Here is a 19,595-nt window from a genome sequence, read left to right as displayed (position 1 = left end):
CCTTCCTTCCTTCCTTCCTATGGGTAAACCCTGACAAAAATAGGACAGTCTGTTTAAATGACCTGTGTTTATTTAAAGTTTTACAATTGCTCCATATCTTAGTAACTCCTATTAAGTAAGACATTAAGTAGATTCTGATTCTTCTAGCACAATCAATGTTTTAAGTGGTTTTTTTTTTAGCATTTTACATATTAAAATGTAATACTTTTGTGTTTTTTATTTAATTTTGACCGAATTTCTTAATATTTATGTTTTTTTAAGTTATCAATGGACCTTTATTTATTTATTTTTTTAATGCAGTGCTGAGAATTGAACCCAGTGCCTCGAATATACTAGGCAAGCACTCTACCACTGAGCCAGCACCCCAGCCCCTAATTTATATTCTTTGTGTCTATTTTCTATTTAAAAATTTATGTGAAATTTTGAAATAAGTAGTGATTGAGAGGGCTGGGGTTGTGGCTCAGTGGTAGAGCGCTCGCCTAGCATGTGCGAGGCCCTGGGTTTGATCCTCAGCACCACATATACATAAATAAATAAAGATATTTTAAAATAAAAAAAAGTAGTGATTGAGAGTCTAGGTTTAGACTGTACATTTTGGACAACATGTTGGCTTAAGTGGACATTGTGTGTTTTCTGGTCAGATTAAAAATTTAAAGACATGAGAATTTTTTTTTTTTTTCACTTTAAAGGGGGCTCATTTATTGTCACTGTTCTAAATCTACAAAAGAAAGGAAAGGAAGGAAGGAAGAAAAGAACATAACCCTCCTCAACTCAATTTCCTCCATCCCACAACATAATTTTTCCCTAAACCAAACCCCTAACTGGTCCTGGTAGAGGAAATGAGAATCTTCTTTTTTACCTTAAGTATATCCTTTAAGTTGAATGTGACTTAGGGGAGTCAAAGAAAGAGAAAACGAAGATATATCTAAAAACGTCTTATCACCAATAATCAAATTTGAATTATGTCATTAAGAAGATACTATTTCTACCAGTTAATTGGTAAACATGAGTATTCACACAATATAGAAGCTTATGATAGTCAAGAGCTGGAAACAGCTCACTGTTGTTCAGTATTATATATAATAATAAAGAACAACTGGGTGTGCTGGCACATAAATGTAATTGCAGCTATTTAGGAGACTGAGATCATTGGATTACAAGTTCCAGGTTAGCCTGGACCATTTAGGGAGACCCTGTGTTAAAATAAAAAGGGCTGGAGATGTAGTTCAGTGGTAGAGAAACATTGGGTTTAATCCCCTGTTCTGCAAAAATAAATAAGCTGTTGCTTTAAGCAACAATTTGGGATGAATCTTAAAAACATTGTATCAAGTAAGAGAAACCAGTCTTGAAAGTTTGTATACTGGATGGTTCCATTTATTGGATATTGTAAAAAAAACTAAAACTGTATTTATGGGAAACAGGTCAGTAATTTCTGGAGGGGTAGGGTGAGTGTATAGCATTGGAGAGTCTTGTGGGATGGTGGAAATAACTATTCTATATCTTGGTTGTGGCAGTTATATTAATCTATATAGAGAGATTCATATAAAATTCATAGAACTTGGGCTGGGGATGTGGCTCAAGCGGTAATGCGCTCGCCTGGCATGTGCAGGGCGCTGGGTTCGATCCTTAGCACCACATAAAAATAAAGATGTTGTGTCCACTGAAAAACTGAAAAATAAATATTAAAAAATTCTCTCTCTCTAAAAAAAAATTCATAGAACTACATCAAGAAAGAAGACAATTTTACTGTATAAAATATTAGAAAGTAGTTGGTAAAGATGATATTGTGCTGATGATATATTGTGATTGGTGGGAATATCATTGATACAGCCTTTTTTTGGAGAAAAATTTGTTGGTTTAAGACAAGTCTGAAAATCTTGAAACCTGTTGGAGCAGTGCTTTAATTTCTAGGACTTTATCTTGAAAATCAAGATGAACAAAGATTGTGTAAAATAGAATTGATAACAACAAAAAGCTCAACAATAGAGCACTAATTAAATTATATGTTATTCCAATAGAAGATTATGCAGAAATGTATTTACAATAATATATAAACAGTAAACACGTGTACATTTTTTTTTTAGTGGTATATACAAAGAGGTATCTGAAAATTATCCTTTATCCATATACCCTTATTATGGAAGGAAGGTCAGGAAATGGAGAAGTTGTGTTTAAGTTCTGTGTCTTCTTGGTCTCTGCTCAGAGTTAACAAAGCAGTCTGAATTCTTTCAGGGCACTCTGGATAGAGGTGATTCAAGCAGGATATGAATCATCTGTTTTCTAAGGAAAAAACCTTGATGATTCTGACTATAAATTTATTTGTTGAAGAAAGTCAAGACTCATTTTCTAAAATCCATGAGTGCCAGTGATAAAATAATGAGTTATCTGAGTTCTAATGATGATACTGGATTTTTAGACCTTTGAGTGATTAATTTACCTTGCTTGATGATGTACAAGTATTTTTTGTGGACATATGTCATCAACATATTCAACTTCTTCAACTACCTCTTTCCCTTTTCTTCCTCCATCTCTACCAAGCAGTGGTTAATGTAGGTATATATAACTTTTAAAGGATCAGCTGTACTTTTTCCCAATGCATCATCTTATATTCCTTCCAGTTGCTCCATGTCTTTGTCAATACTTGCTACAGTAGGTTTTCAAAATCATTTTATTCAGTTTAATGAGTATGTACTGTTATTGTGCATGTGTTTTGCAAGTTTGAGACATAGTTTGCATACCATACAATTTGCTTTTGATATATTCAGAGTTATGTGCAACAGTGACCACAGTCAATTTTAGAGCATTTTCTATACCCAAAAAAGAAACCTTATATTTTTAGCTATCACTAGGCGATCTCGTGAGGTGGTGGAAATAACTATCCTCTAGCTCTAAGCAACCACTAATCTTTCTATCTCATATATTTCCCTGTTCTAGACATTTCATGTGAACAACATCATGAAACATAGGTCTTTATGACTGACTTCTTTAACCTAGCAAAATGTTTTTAAGGTTCATCCATGTTTGAGTATGTATCAATATTTTATGAATGATATTCCATTGTGTGGATTTAACCACATTTTATTTGTCCATTTTGTCATTTGGACACTTGAATGGGCATTTGACTTGTTTCTACCTTTGAGCTATTCTGAATAGTCCTGCAAGAAACAGTTGTGTACAGGTTTTTGCATGAGCATGGGTTTTCATTGTTTGGGGCACATACTTAGGAATTGAAGTAGTGTATCATTTGGCAACTCTTCAGTTGTCTGAGCAACTGCCATGGTATTTTCCAAATTGGCTGCACTGTTTTACATTCCCAGCAGCAGTTTGTGATAGTTGTAATTTCTCCATATTCTCTGACTTGTTTTTATTTTTATTTTTATTTTAACCATTCTAAGGGAAATGAAGTGGAACTTCACTGTTTTTTAATATATATTTCTCAGACAATTAATGATGTTAAACATCTTTTGTGCATATTGAACTTTTGTACATATTCTTTCCTCAGTTGTCTGTTTAAGTCTTTTGCTCATTTTCTGTTGATTTATTTGTTGTCTTATTTAAAAAAAATATTTATTTTTTATTTGTAGTTGGATACAATACCTTTATTTTATTTACTTATTTTTTATGTGGTGCTGAGGATCGAACCCAGAGCCTCGCACATGCTAGACAAGCACTCTACCACTGAGCCACAACCCCAGCCCTTATTGTCTTATTTTTAAGCTATAAGTTTTCTTTTTATATTCTGGATAAAAGTGTTTTGTATCATACATGTATTGTGGACATTTGACCATAGCCAGTGGTTTTTTGCTTTTCTTATGGCATCTTTCAAAAAGCAAAAGTTTTAAATTCTGATAAAATTCAATTTACAATTTTTGTTTTGTGCTTTTGTGTTCTAAGAACCTGTAGCCTACCCCAGGATTACAAATATTTTCTCCTATGTTTTCTGTTAGCAGTTTTTCATTTTAGATTTTACATTTAGGTTTATGATCCATTTTAAGTTAATTTTTGAGGCTTAATAGTTGATACTCATTTTCTGCAAATGCATAGCCACTTGTTCAATCAACATTTGTTGAAAAGTCTTTCTTCTTTCTCCATGAGTTTGTTTCATCATTTTTTTTTTTTTAGGAGATACCTGACTGAGTGTTTCTGACTACAATTTCTTTTCATCGAACCATGATCATTGTTGGTTTTTTTTGTTTTGTTTTTGGCCAATACCAAACTATTTTGATTATAGATTATTGTAGCATATTTGTAAACTTCCAACTTTTGTTCTTTTAAAACATATTTTTGGTGGGTGGGGATGTAGCTCAGTGGTAGGATGTTTGCCTAACATGTGAAACCTTGGATTCAATCCTCAGGACCACAGAATAAACAAATAAATAAAATAGGTTGGAGTATGTATTTCATATAGATTTTTAAGATATCTTAACCAATTTCTGCCAAAAGTATCCTGGGATTTTGATTGGTATTGTGTTGGTTGTATCAACCATTTTGGAGAAAATTGCTCTTTTTTTTTGGATACTGGGGATTGGAACCAGGGACATTTCACCGTTGAGCTATAATTCCCAGTCCTTTTATTTTGAGACAGGGTCTTGCTAAATTGCTGAGACTTGCCTCAGACTTGTGATATTTCTGCCTGAGTCTATGGAGTATCTGGGATTATAGTTAAGCACCACTGAGCCCATCTGAAAATTGTTATATTAACCAAATTGAATGTTCCAGTACATGAAATAGATGCTTTCTTTAATTAGATTTTGATTTGTTATTTTATATGTATTTAGATTTGTTAATTTTTTTCAACAAAGCTCTTTAATTTTTTTTTTTTTGTATAGAAGACTTGGATGCCTTTTGTTTTATTTTTCTAAGTATTTGTGTGATTTTTTTTGGAGTTACTGGGAATGGAATTTCTAAAATTTCATTTTCTGATTTCTTTTTGCCAATGAGCCTTATGTCTTGTGACCCTGCTAAATTTGTTTTATAAGATCTAGTCAGTTTTTAGAATCTCTGGGGATTTCTGTGAAAACCGTCATTATCTGCAAATAGGTACAGTTTTTATTTCTTCCTTTCCTATCCTTTTGCTTTTAAAGTTTTAATTGTCATATTGTAATGGATAGGACTTATAGGACAGTGTTGAATAGAAGTGATCATTCTTATTCCTTATATTAGGGTATTTCTTTTTTTTTTCATTTAAATAAATGATGTATTTTAAAAGGTTAAAATTTATTTGGTTTTTGTTAAGTTGTATTGTTTTGATGGCTTCCCTGGATCAGGTGTGTATTAGGTAAAAGTCATAGTGAAATGCCTTCGGTAATGTGGAAGTTAGATTTTGCCACCTTCAGCTAGACTGACTTTTGCCTATATATAGTGCACAAAAGTTAGGTGAGAAGCAGGAGCTATGATTCAGTATGAGGGTCTAAATTTCTCATGACAGGATGGTTGGTGTTTTATGTCTAATCTATAATTGCCAAGGGGAAAAGAAGGAGATAAGGTCATTTGGGGAAATTTTGTCTGTCGTGATCAAGTGTAATTTGAATTAGTACATTATAGTATGGTAATTTTGCTTCAAAATATTAAAAGACACCATTATTTATAAAATTATGAATTTGTGCCTTTCGATCTATTAGACCAGTATATTTTTTTAGTTTTTAGGGTTTTTTTTTGTTTTTTTGTTTTTTTAGTTGTAGATGGACACAATACCTTTATTGATTTTTATGTGGTGCCGTGAATCGAACCCAGTGCCTCATGCATGCTGGGCAAGTGCTCTGCCACTGAGCTACAACCCTATCCCCTAGACCACTATTTTTTGTTTTGTCTTTTTAAGATTGAGATGCAGCAGAGGGAGGAGGAGTGGCCACTCTATCTCCAAGTAAATGGGGAAGAGGGTCTCTGAAACCTTTCAGAAAGCTTTGTATATTTCCTCCAGAACTTGAGAAGTTAGTGTGTGACTCTTGCCAAGAAAAGTTTAAAGGCAGGGGACTGTGTCTGGAATTGATCCTGACTGCACAAAGATAAAGACTGATGGTTTGAGTGGTGCTTCCTCTGTTGGTGGGAGGAGACACTGTGGATTTACCTAGGAGCTTAATTTGGGTGTTGGCAGGAACCAGCTTGATCTCCTCTCCCCAGAAGATGGCCTGAGTTTGTGAAGGGTGGAAGATCTTTAAGTTCTAATAACTATATTGGATTGGAATGAAGTTATTTAAATAGGAATCAACAGAGAAATGTAACTTTTTTTTTTTTTTTTTAGTTTTTGCTTGCACCACAGCTAATTCAGAGAGCATTTGACTGAATAGTTATGAATAGTAGTTCTAGGGCATTTGGTCTTTAATTTAAATAATACATACACACGCACACACAATTTTGGTACCAGGGATTAAACTCAAGGACACTCAATCACTGAGCCACATCTCCAGCCCTATTTTGTATTTTATTTAGAGATAGGGTCTCGCAGTTGCTGAGGCTGGCTTTGAACTCGAAATTCTCCTGTCTCAGCCTCCCAAGCCACTGGGATTACAGGCGTGTGCCACTACGCCCTGCGGAACACAATATCTTTATTTATTTATTTATTTAAATTTATCTATTTATTCTTATATGGTGTTGAGGATCGAACCCTCATACATGAGCTACATACAGTCTACCCTCTACCACTGAGCTACATACAGTCCCAGCTCTTAAATAATTTTAAGGAACATTAATAATTAATTTCCCCCTGCATCATCATATAACAAATTTTAAATTAAGATGTTAAAAATAAATAAAATTTAAATATAACAAATGTAATAAAGATGTATTGCTTTTAAATGGTCAGTTTGGTGATCTTTCTTAATTGTATACGCCTATCACTTATAACAAGTTCTGTCTAGCTCCTTTCCAGTCAATTCCCTCAACTCCATAAGCAGCAATCACTGTTATTTTTTTTATTTGAATTTGTTATATATGACAGCAGAATGCATTACAATTCATAGTACACATATAGAACACAATTTTTCATATCTCTGGTTGTAAACAAAGTATATTCACAACATTTGCGTCTTCATACATGTACTTAGGGTAATGATGTCCGTCTCATTCTACCATCTTTTCTGTCCCCATGCCCTCTCCCTTCCCCTCTCACCCGTTTGCTCTATCTAGAGTTCATCTAATCCTCCCATGTTCTCCCTCCTCCAACCCAATGATGAATCAGCCTTCTTATATCAGGGAAAACATTCGGCATTTGTTTTTTGGGGATTGGCTAACACTTAACATTGTATTCTCCAGCTTCATCCATTTACCTGCAAATGTCATGATTTTATTCTCTTTTATTGTTCAGTAATATTCCATTATGTCTATATACCACATTTTCTTTATCCATTCATATACTGAAGGGCATCTAGATTGGTTCCACAGTTTAGCTATTTGAATTGTGCTGCTGTAAACATTGATGTGGCTGTGTCCCTGTAGTATGTTGTTTTTAAGTCTTTTGGGTATAGACTGAGGAGTGGAATAACTGGGTCAAATGGTGGTTCCATTAAGTTTTCCAAGGATTCTCCATATTACTTTCCATATTGTCTGTACCAGTTTGCAGTCCCACTAGCAATGTATGAGTGTGCCTTTTCCCCACATCGTCGCCAACCCTGTTGTTTAACAGTCTTCATAATAGCTGCCATTTTGACTGGAGTGATATGAAATCTTAGAGCAGTTATGATTTGCAATTTTGTAATTGCTAGAGATGTTGAACATTTTTTCATATATTTGTTGATTGATTGTATATATATTCTGAGAAGTGTCTGTTCAGTTCCCTGGCCCATTTATTGATTGGGTTATTTGTGTTTTTGGTGTTAAGATTTTTGAGTTCTTTATATATCCTAGAGATTAGTGCTCTCTATCTGATGCGCATGTGATAAAAATTTGCTCCCAAGATGAAGGCTCTCTGTTCACTTCACTGATTGTTTCTTTTGCTGAGAAGAAGCTTTTTAGTTTGAATCTATCCCATTTATTGATTCTTGATTTTAATTCTTGTGCTATAGGAATCTTATTAAGGAACTTAGGGCCTAATTCGACATGATGGGCCTGCTTTTTCTTCTATTAGATGTAAGGTCTCTGGTTTTATTCCTAAGTCCTTGATCCACTTTGAGTTGAGTTTTGTGCATGGTGAAGATAGGGATTTAATTTCATTGTGTTGCATTTGGATTTCCAGTTTTCCCAATACCATTTGTTGAAGAGGTTATCTTTTCTCCAATGTATGTTTTTGGTGTCTTTGTCTAATATTGAAGGACCTCAAGACCCCAGGCCCAACATTAGGTAATCTAACCCCTGGGCCTTGAAGCTGAAAGATGCTCCCTTACCCAACCCCCATGTCAGAACCCCTCCAGCAGCACGTAGCATTTCAAGTCTTGCACATGCTACCACAAGATGTTCCACATAGATAACCCTAACGGTCAAACTTGAGCAAACAGGAGAAAAACAGGAACTAAAAGGACAGGATGCAATTTTATGGTTTTTCCGAGAACAAAAAGTTGAAAAACAAGTTTACCCCCTAGGTGACCCAACTGCTGGATTCAGAGGGACCAATAGAAAGACTGTTGCTGTGCTAAGCTAAGAGCTAACCCACTTGTTCCCTGTAAAAGATCTGTACCCCAAAGCCCGGTGTGCCAGTCACCAAAGCTCCGGCTGAGGTATAGCTGTGCACCCGCAGGCGCCTGTGTGAGGATAAACGCCTCCTGCTTTTTGCAGCCAGTGTCTCGCGTGGTTCATTCTGGGTTTGGGATCTGTGGATCTTTCAATATAAGATAACTGTATTTGTGTGGGTTTGTTTCCGTGTCCTCTATTCTGTACCATTGGTCCTACCAGTCTATTTTTAGTGCCAATACCATGCTGTTTTGTTACTATAGCTCAGTAGTATAGTTTAAGATCTGGTATAGTGATGCTACCTGCTTCACTCTTCTTGCTAAGGATTGCTTTGGCTATTCTGGGTCTCTTATTTTTCCAGATAAATTTCATGACTGCTTTTTGTATTTCTAGGAGGAATGTCATTGAGATTTTGATTAGAATTGCATTAAGTCTGTATGGTGCTTTTGGTAGTATGGTCATTTTGATAATATTAATTCTGCCTATCCAAGAACAAGGCAGATCTTTCCATCTTCTAAGGGCTTCTTTAATTTCTTTTTTTAGCATTCTGTAGTTCTCATTGTAGAGATCTTTCACCTCTTTTATTAGGTTGATTCCCAGGTTTTTTTTTTTTTTTTTTTGAGACTACTGTAAATGGGGTAGTTTTCCTTGTTTCCCTTTCAGAGGATTTGTCATTGATATACAGAAATGTCTTTGATTTATGGGTATTGATTTTGTATCTTGTTACTCTGCTGAATTCATTTACTAGTTCTAGAAGTTTTCTGGTAGAATTTTTTGGGTCTTCTAGGTATAGAATTATATTTTCACGACCATTGTTTTTTTAATATATATATTTTCAGTTGTTGATAGACCTTTATTTTATTTATTTATATATATATGGTGCTGAAACTTGAACCCAGTGCCTCACACATGCTAGACAAGCACTCCACCATGAACCCCAGCCCCAGCCCACAACCACTGGTTTCTATAGATTAGTTTTCATGATGCTGGAGTATTTTCTGTTAGACTGTATATGTTTCTATAAGGTGATCCTAGAAGTGTTTTTGAGAGAAAACCAGACTTTTGTAAGAAGATACATTTTTATTTCCTGAGCCTATACTACTAAATTCTCAAAACAGTGGCTCAAATTGATTACTTTCTAATTAGGAAACAAAAGTATTTTAATAAAATTTAGTCTCATTCATACCTTGGTGCTCTACATGTGTTCTTATTTGAAAAAATATTACATACCACATGATCCAGCAATTCCACTTTTAAATATATAATATATAATTTCCCCCCCAAAAGAAATTAGTATGTTGAATAGATAGCTGCACTCTCAACATTCATTTCAACAATATTCACAATAACCAGCTATGGAATCAAACTAAGTGTCTATCAATATCAGTGGATAAAACTATTCAGCCTTTCAAAAGAAGAAAAACTATAGGCTGGGAATTTAGCATATGCAAGACCTTGGGCTGATCATCAGCACCTAAATAAAGAAATAAATACATATCCTGTCATTTGGGACATCATAAATGAACCTAGAGAACATTATACTGAATGACATATGTGAAGCATAGAAAGATAATTACAGTATAATCTCATACGTGGACTCTAAAAACATAATAGAATTCATGGAGAATAGAGTGGTGATCACCAGAGGAATGGGGTGGGGCTGGGGGATTTGTAAAATGTTGGTGAATGGATACAGAATTTCAGTTAAGGAGGAATAAGTTCTAAGACTGTAAAACATGGTGTCTGTAGTTAATAAAAAATACTGTATTCTTGAAATTAATTACCTAATTAATTTCAAATATTTTCACTATGAAAAAATGTGAGGAATTCCATAATGTGTATAATATATCAAAATAGCATGATGTACTCCATAAATATATATATTTTTGTTAATTACACAGTAAGTGAAGAAAAGAAAAATATAGGTTTTTATTTCAGACTATTACAATATACTTTCCCTCAACTTGTTGTGTCGCTGTTAATTAAATCAGTGGTCAAAATGTAATTTTAAATATTTCCCAATGTTATAGACATTGAAATAATAACTTTGTAGAGTTCCAAAAATGTTTACAGTGATTATTGTTACTCTACTTCAGTTGAGTTTATATAACTTATGGGTGATAAGAAATTTATCTTCATTGTATTCATGATAATGGTAGCCCCTGACATGTGAACTTTTTAGTTTCTAAAATGCTAACATAAGCTTAATCAAAAATTCTTTCATACTACTTAATAAATCTGATTTTCTTGTACCTTTTTAAAAAACGACCCTAACATTTAAACATTAAAGTCATCTCTAATAATGTTTTGTTTGTTTGTTTGTTTGTTTTAATTCTGATTCATTTAGCTCCTAAAGAAATAACAGAGTCCAAGGGACAAGAAGAGGAATCTGAGAGCCTCGTTAAATATTTTAATGTTGTTTGGTGTAAACCTTCAAAGAAAAAACACAAAAAGTGGGAAGGTGATGCTATTCTTATTGTAAAAGGAAGGTCATTTACATTGAAAGATTTGGATGGCAAAGACATTGGAAAAGGTATTATGATATTACCTAATGTTTATGAATTGATCTAAAATTAATGTATATTTTTGATTATAAAATTGAAATATAATTGGGCTTTATAAAGTCCATATTCATGCCATACTATGTATGATACATAAATTATTTCATATTAATCAGTTATCCTAACTATCTTAGGATCTGTGTTAGCTCAATAAGATAAATTCAACTTATGGTTTCATTTTTTCCAAAAATGGTCAGCCAATTATATATAGTTATTTTGTCATACTTCTAAGATTAAGCAGTTTATGTTGATATGCTTTTTCCTCTTTTTTTTTTTTTTGTGAATGGTTAGTGATTAAAAATTTTTAAAGGGTGTTGATAGCAAAAGTTGAATAATAGAATTTCAGTGCTATGCAAGAAAATTTTGGGAAACAGAACAAGGAAATAATGGTTAGGCTTACATAGATTAACACATCTAAATTGGAGGTTACCATTTGTGTTATAAAATGTTTCCAGTGTAATTGACCCTAGTACAAGTTAGCCTATACATTCAAAATGCTTAATATTATATTAAGCTTGTGTAAATGAAGGAGCATATTATTATTTGCATTGCTTCCTATTGTTCAATTTTTAATGTGGCCAAATTATAAAATCTGTTTTACATGTTCATTCCTTCACTTAAAATTATTGTTTGTAGCTGGGTGTGGTGGCATACTCGTGTAATCCTAGCATTTTGGGAGGCTGAAACAGGAGGATTGTGAGTTCAAAACCAGCCTCAGCAATAACAAGGTGCTAAGCAACTCAGTGAGACCTTGTGTCTAAAAAACAAAATAGGGCTGGGGATGTGGCTCAGTGGTTGAGTGCCCCTGAATTTAATCCCTGATATCAAAAAAAATTAATTGCCCCTGGGTTCAATACCCCCCTCCCCCACAAATTTTTAGTAACATATGTGTGCCAACCACTATGCTAGGAGTAAAGAATTAAAAGTTATTTTAATTTAGAGTTTAGTGGGGATAATGCATTTAATAATTAGGATACAATAAAATAATTGTTTCAATAAATTTTTATTAGGTGTAGTGATAACATAAAAGGACCATTTAATTTAGCTTAGGAGACTTAGGGATAAGCTCATCAGATTTACTGTTTAAGAAATATATATTGAAAGTATATATTTGGGAGGTCACGTGAAAGGGGCTTGTGTAAATGGAAGAGCATATACAAAAGGCAGGAAAGAATTGAAATTAATTCGGTGTTTCAGAAATGTAGCGTATGGAAGGGTAGTGACACAGCGATAAGGGTTGAAATTGAACTTAATGATCTGCAACAGAATGTTTTATTTATTATAAAAACAGGAGGCAGCTACTGTGTATACAATATTTAGTAATTAGAGGACAGTACTCATTTCATGTTGTTAAGGTAGATTGGGGCTAGGTTTTTCAGCTAGAGAGGTAAAATTCTCAGAATTAACTCTGTAATATCTTACAAGGTATCATATACATAGTTTTGTGTATGTATAGTTTACAATAAAATGATCTTTTATTTGCAGGTATAAAAGTTAAACTGGTGGGTTTTTAACCCTGGTCCTGCAAGTAGAGTCAACTGAGGTGCTTTAAAAATTCTAATGCCTGGGCTCTAAACTCTGTGGCTCTGATTTAGTTGATGAATAGGTAAAGGGACTGGTCATAGGTATGTTTTAGGTTTCCAGGTGATTCTAATATCCAACTATGAGAACCAGTTATAAACAATGAAGGGGATTATATTGGTTTTCAAATTAAAACATCTAACTATAAGACTTGGCTCTCCTAAATAGCATTAATAAGAGCTTTAATTGGGAGCTAATTGTGCAAGTGACTGCCTATAAACAAGCAGATTTTCTTTGAAATAATTGGATATATAGGATTTAAATTTGCTATAGGGATAGTTGCTAAGAAAACCAAAACTGGAACACTAAAATTATTTGTAATTGTGATAGGGCAGTCAAGCTCAATGGCCACTATTATACCATATCCAGAAACAAAGCAAAAATGAAAAACAAGGGTGGAAAACAGAGGGTAACAGTTAAGAAAGTCTTCAGGTGTTTGAAAGAGCCATTACTGTGGACCAATATAAAATGAGAGATTCTGGAATTAAAGAATTTTAAAGATATCCTCATGCTTATTCCTGTCTTTCATTTTCATGTAAAACTGAGTTTAAGAGTAATTGTACCCACTTGAATCAAAGTGTGAAATATGATGAAATATGATATATCAAGAACTATGTAATGTTTTGAACAGCCAACAATAAAAAATTAAAAAAAAAAAGAGTAATTGGATTCTATAAGAATAAAAGCTAAAACTATAATCTTCATTAATGTGGAGAGGTCAAGACCATTGCTGAATCAGAATGAAGTGAAGGAACATCACTAAACATATTTGGAACGTCAGCTTAAGCACAGGTTAAGCATTCCTTATCTCTACAACATTTTTGAGCATCATATAGGTGCTCTAAAGATTTTGGGTTTTGGACTTTTTAGATTTAGGATTTTTGGATTAGAGATGTACAACCAGTAAAGTCTTTCTACTTAAGAATATTAAAAGTAAAACATACTTTACCATAAATAATTTTAAAAATATTAATTAAAATGAAAAAATATTAAACACTTTTAAAAACTGGTTCAGATAATAAATTTAAGATGAGTTTTATTGGGGCAAATTGTAGAATTTTCAACTAATAATAAGGGTCATATTTTTTGAAATATGACAGTCTATTAATATTTTTTTAGAAACTTAAGAACAGTTTATGATATACACAGTTCCTGCCCTTTGTGATGGCACAATAACTATACATTTCATATTTTGACTCACTTGATAGGAAAGTATGAGAGTCTAAAATTCTGTCTAGTTAATGTTCATTTTGAGCAGACTTGTTGAATTATTCATATTTATATCCCATCAGCACCCTACATATGGCAACACTTAAATGTTCATTAAGTTAATATTAATTTAAACAATATTATAAAATATATCACTATAATTATATAATTAAAGAGCTGTAACTTGTAATATCAAAAGCTTCTTGCCACAACTGTATTTTAACTTTGCTATCTCAGTACACTCACTAACTAGTTGTGGTAACCAATACTTTTATTGCTAATTCTTCAGATTTCTAGCTATTTCGAATTGGAAACAGAGATATCATAGTGTCTCTCCAGAAAAAAAAAGAGAGTTCATGTAGCCTATTACACTATTTTCTTGGCTTGATGTTTTCAAACCAAAGCAGCCTTGTTTTTGTTAAAGTGTGGCTGATTTTCATAGTCGTAATTTCTTCTGACTTTAGTTTTTCCCTAATGAAAATAAAAATTATGTTTCATTTGGGCTAACACATTGTACAAGGTTAAAATATATGCAGAGTTTTCATCCTGTATTGTTTTGGAAAGGTGGCTGTAGTATCACTGTCATCTTAGAATGTTAGTTCAATTAATTTGTTTTTTCTTTCTCAACCTAAAGGTATTGGACATAAATTCAAAGAGCTTGAAACAATCGAAGAGGGCCAAACACTGATGATTTCGGGAAAAGAATTGGAAATCGTGGGGATAATCCCTCCTGATGACTTCAACAGTGGCAGATGTTTTCAGCGTGGGGGAGGAAGTCCTGCTATCCCACGTTCTCAAACTGCCAGAAAGTGCTTTTCTAACCCTTTCAAGAGTGTGTGTAAACCAAGTTCAAAGGAAAATAGACAGAATGGTTCCCCAAATTGCAAACCACGCCATGATCCATATGCACCAAGTGAGATTTAAAAAATAATTTGAATATTCTGTTTTTACTTTCAAAATCATTTTTGGTATATGAATTAAAGTTTAAAATTTTGTTTTGTAGTGTTCAGCTGAAATACATATTTTCCTTCATATATTCAATCTTACACAAGGGATAATGTTGAAGTCAAACAATAAGAGTTTGGTAATTATTTAATATGTAAATGTATAATCCAGAAATATAGTAATCAAAATATTATACATGTGTTGAAGGAAAAATACTAACTGTAAATGTGACATACACAAAAGTATAATTTTTAAAAAATATTTTTTAGTTGTAGATGAACACAATACCTTTATTTTATTTATTTTATGTGGTGCTGAGGATTGAACCCAGTGACTCACACATGCTAGGCAAGCACTCTACCACTGAGCCACAACTGTAGTCCCACACAAAAGTATAATTTTGAATGAAATTTGCCTTCTATAGAAAGGAGAAAAAATAGTCAATTTATAGACCAGAATTATAATTATGCTTTGAATAGCATATGCTTTGATCACATGTCTTAGTGTATGAAAATGTTGAATGGTATGATGCCATGCAAAGAAATCAAGTTTCACCTGTAAAATTCAGTTCAATTCAGTTAATGTTCACATTAATGAATTTCATTTTAAAAACTTCACTTTATAGGGCCGGGGTTGTAGCTCAGTGGTAGAGTGCTTGCCTCCCATGCATGAGGCCCTGGGTTCAATCCTCAGCATCATATATATTTAAAAAAAAAAAATCCATTGACAACGAAAAAATTAGTTTAAAAAAATTATCCATTTTTACTTCCTAATCCCTTGCCTAATTAACCTCAAAGATGAAAGCATTTTTACTTAGAATCCTGGGAAGATCCACAGAAAAATTGTCCTCTGGGTGATTGCTAATGGTAAACATGATCAAAACTCTCATTTTGATGTGAATGTATATTTCTACAGGGATGAATTTAAGCTACTGGAACCTATTTCTCTCTCTTTTTTTGGTACCAGGAATCGAACCTTTTTACTTTTTGTTTTGAGACAGGTTCTCACTAAGTTTATGAAGGCCTTGCCAAGTTGTTGAGTCTAGCTTTGAATTTGTAATCTTCTTGCCTGAGCCTCCTGAGTTGCTGGGATTACAAGTGTGAACCACCACACCTGGCTGAACCTATTTCTTTTGTTTTCATCTCCTTACACATCTCTTTTTTATTTTTTGTATCTAATTCAATTTTTAACCATGATATAAACATGCAAATTCACCCCCAAAATAAGTTTGATGGTTTTATTATCTTACCTCAGATTTATCATTTGAGACTTGCCTTATAGTTTTATTTGCTTTTGCCTTTATGATGGTACTTTATTAAAACCTTTTAACTCTCAGCATAATTATGGAGAATTACTTTTTTTTCTCCCACTTCCAGTACTGAGGATTGAACCCAGGTATGCTCTACTACTGAATTACACCCCCAGACTTATTTTGGTTTTTCATTTTGTGACAAGATCTCACTGAGTTGCCAGGTTGGCTTTGAACTTGCTATCCTCCTGTCTCAGCCTTTCTAGTGACTAGAATTACAAGAATGTACTACTGTGTACAGAGAATTAATATTATTATTCAATTGTTTATTTCATGTGGCTTTGCACAGGATCATGAATTTGTCATTTATGAATGTAATAATTAACTTTAAGCAAATAATGATAGCTTAATCATGGAAAATGTATGATGTTCATTTCTGATAATAGGGATAATGGTCATTTTTTGTTAGTATATGTAGGACTGAAAATAAGAAAGCCTTTATGCTAAGTTTGGGGAATCTTTAGGATGTGAAGCCATAAGCATTGATAAATGCATCTTTGCAAAATTCTAACTTCAGGTGAAAGTAGTTCTCTACTCTGAATACTGAGCTAGTGAATGTTGTAGCTTACCAAGTTTCTTATTAGACAAGAGTGAATTAGTGGTTTCGAAGCAGTCTAGAGCATATGAAGTTTGGGAAGCTTTTTGTAATTCTTTGAATGAAATCATATAATGGTAAGGTGTGAGAGTTTCTTTTTTGGTTTTGTAATCTTGTTTAGCATCAGTATTACTAAATATCATGTGTTTTTTTTCCATAAATGATGGCAAGAGTTCTGTCTTGGGAATTATGAAAACAAGATAAGTGTAGTTGCTGACAAAGTGAAATTACATTTATAATTATGCTTTTATCTTTATTTTAAGATTCCCTCGTTATGCCACTACCAGACAAGAATCACCAGTGCATGTTCAATAAGAACAATTTCCCTCTTGTGGAGGTAGTTGTTGATCCTCACCTTGTATATCATCTTCGCCCACACCAGAAAGAAGGAATCATATTCCTTTATGAAGTTGTAATGGGAATGAGGTAGGAAAAGAAGTCATTTGTTTAGTCTAATTTGAGTTTTGATTTACCCTGTAACATAAAAATGCTTTTCCAAGAATAGCTTGATAAGAGGAGTCTAAAGGGTACACTGTGAATTTTAGTTGGTAGGAAAGGTAAGTGATACTTAATGAGTATATTTATTTCAAAAGTGGTTTTTGATGGATGCTGTGTGCCAGAAACCCTGCGAGGAGGTAATCATATAGGACTTAGGACCATGGTCCTTACTCATAAGTGGTTTTTAAAATATTTCAACATTAAAGTGATAGAATAAGAGGGCTGGGGTTGTGCCTCAGCAGTAGAGTGCTTGCCTCGCATGTGCAAGACCCTGGGTTCAATCCTCAGCACCACATAAAAAAAATAAATAAGTGAAATAAAGGTGTTGTGTCCAACTACAACTAAAAAAAAAAAAAAAAGTGATAGAATAAGAGCTTGCTACTAGTATGATAAGGGGTTGGGAAGCAAACAAGAAACTCTTAATTTTGCTTCGAAGAATTTTGGGGAAAAGATTTTCTTCTATTTCACCTCTATTTTTTAAAAAGGGAACAAAGTACCCTCCCACTTTGAGGTTTTTCTTATTAAGGAATAGTAGCATCCTTTAAGTTATAAGACACACATCTACACAGCAGAAAGAAGAAGAAAAAGAATCAAAGGCCCCAAAATTAAATACCACAAACATCTTGGAATATTTCCTTGTTTGTTTTGTTTTGTTTTTAAACGCAAAGGCCTTTGATTTTTATATTTGTCATTTAAAGGTAATGATAAATGTACATTTTCCCCAATTCGAAGAATCCCGTGAATGATAGGAAATACTGTCTCCCAGAAACTTTTAGCTAAATTTAAGTTCTCACCTCCTCCTTTTGGAGATCTTATCTTAGTTGGCCTAGGAATCATCTTTTTCTTTCACCTTCTGAATCTAATTGAGGCTGAACTTAAAAAAAAAAAATTTTTTTTTTTTTTTTTTAGAACTTTATAGTTATGCACAGAAGTTGGTTTCATTCTGACAAACTCTTACATGCATGGAATTCGCTTTCAGTTCAGTCTTCCCCCCCACCCCCCACTTTTCTCTCTGGTCATTTCTCCTCTCTCCCATTCTGCTTCTTCTGCTACTTCCTTTTGCTCATCGATTAATTTGTATTTGATTGTTTTTTTCTACCAGTGCATAAGATGAAGTTCCCTTTTGTATGTTTATATATGCACATAACCTGATTTTTTAAGAATTCATTCTGCATTACCTCTCTTTACCCATCCTTCCACTCTCTCTTTTTTAAAAAATATTTTTAGTTGTAGGTAGACACAATACCTTTATTTTATTTTTATGTGGTGCTGAGGATCAAATCCAGTGCCTCCCACATGCTAAGCAAGGGCTCTGCCACAACCCCCGCTCTTCTGTCTCTTCATCTCCTTCTACATTACTCATCTTCCCTTTTAAGTTATCTTGTCTTTCTCTCCCCTTTTCCTATATTTTACTCTAATTTCTGTATATGAGAAAATATTTGACCTTTTAGTTTCTGAGGTTAAGCCTGATATTTTAATTATTTTAAGTTCCTAAATATTATTTGATTCCTAACCTTTTTTAGTATGCCACTATAGCAGTCCATAGTAAATGATGTCATATAGACATAGTGTATTGTCTGGACTATTGTAGTAACTCCTAACTTGTATTGTTTCTGATTCTTCTCAAATTTAATCTTCATATAGATACCAGCTTGAGTTTTCTGCACAACAATTCTGAACAATCATTCCTTACTTAGAATTATTTGCAGTCCAAGAATTTAAAACAATGTGTCCCAATCTCTGATTCTTACTCATGTGATCCATTTTGTGGTGGTAAATGGACAAGATTTAAATTAAAAAAAAATTTTTTTTAGTTGTAGTTGGACATAATATCTTTGTTTTATTTATTTGTTTTTATGTGATGCTGAGGATCAAACCCAGAGCCTTGCACATGCTAGGCTAGCACTCTACCCCTGAGCCATAATCCCAGCCCCATAAGTTAAAAAATTTTAATAGTGGTATATTTCATTAATGAATTATTAGAAAAAGTAGCACTTTAAATTTTAGGTTTCACAGATAAAATATACTTAAAATTTTTAAAAAATATTTATTTTTTAGTTTTAGGTGGACACAATATCTTTATTTTATTTTTATGTGGTGTTGAGAATCGAACCCAGTGCCTCACACATGGTAGGCAAGCACGCTACCACTTGAGCCACATCCCCAGCCCCTAGAATTTTTTTTCAGATCAATTTGTTAAAAGTGAGTTGACTGGGCTGGGGATACAGCTCAGTGGGTAGAGTACTTGCCTCGCCCTGGGTTCAATCCCCAGCACCACCAAAAAAAAAAAAAAAAG

The 19,595-nt window shown here is 33.4% G+C and overlaps 1 protein-coding gene across 7 annotated transcripts in view; it reads left to right on the top strand.

Moving 5' to 3' along the window:
• Positions 1-19,595, top strand: part of Rad54b (RAD54 homolog B) — a 108,165-nt gene that overhangs the window by 64,448 nt on the left and 24,122 nt on the right. For 5 of the 7 annotated variants that reach the window (XM_048782803.1, XM_015485961.2, XM_048782804.1 and 2 more), the window contains 3 exons: positions 10,949-11,134; positions 14,587-14,865; positions 17,065-17,227. In XM_048782803.1, the coding sequence (XP_048638760.1) occupies positions 10,949-11,134; positions 14,587-14,865; positions 17,065-17,227 (628 nt within the window). Of the gene's footprint in view, positions 1-10,948; positions 11,135-13,406; positions 13,536-14,586; positions 14,866-17,064; positions 17,228-19,595 lie in introns of those variants that run through there. The other 2 variants (XM_048782807.1, XM_048782805.1) reach the window with 2 other exon arrangements.

This window comes from Marmota marmota, unplaced genomic scaffold (assembly GCF_001458135.2).
Source record: "Marmota marmota marmota unplaced genomic scaffold, marMar, whole genome shotgun sequence".
Taxonomy (NCBI): Eukaryota; Metazoa; Chordata; class Mammalia; order Rodentia; family Sciuridae; genus Marmota; species Marmota marmota.
Note: the sequence above shows the minus strand (reverse complement) of the source record. Positions and strands in the feature narration are given on the sequence as shown.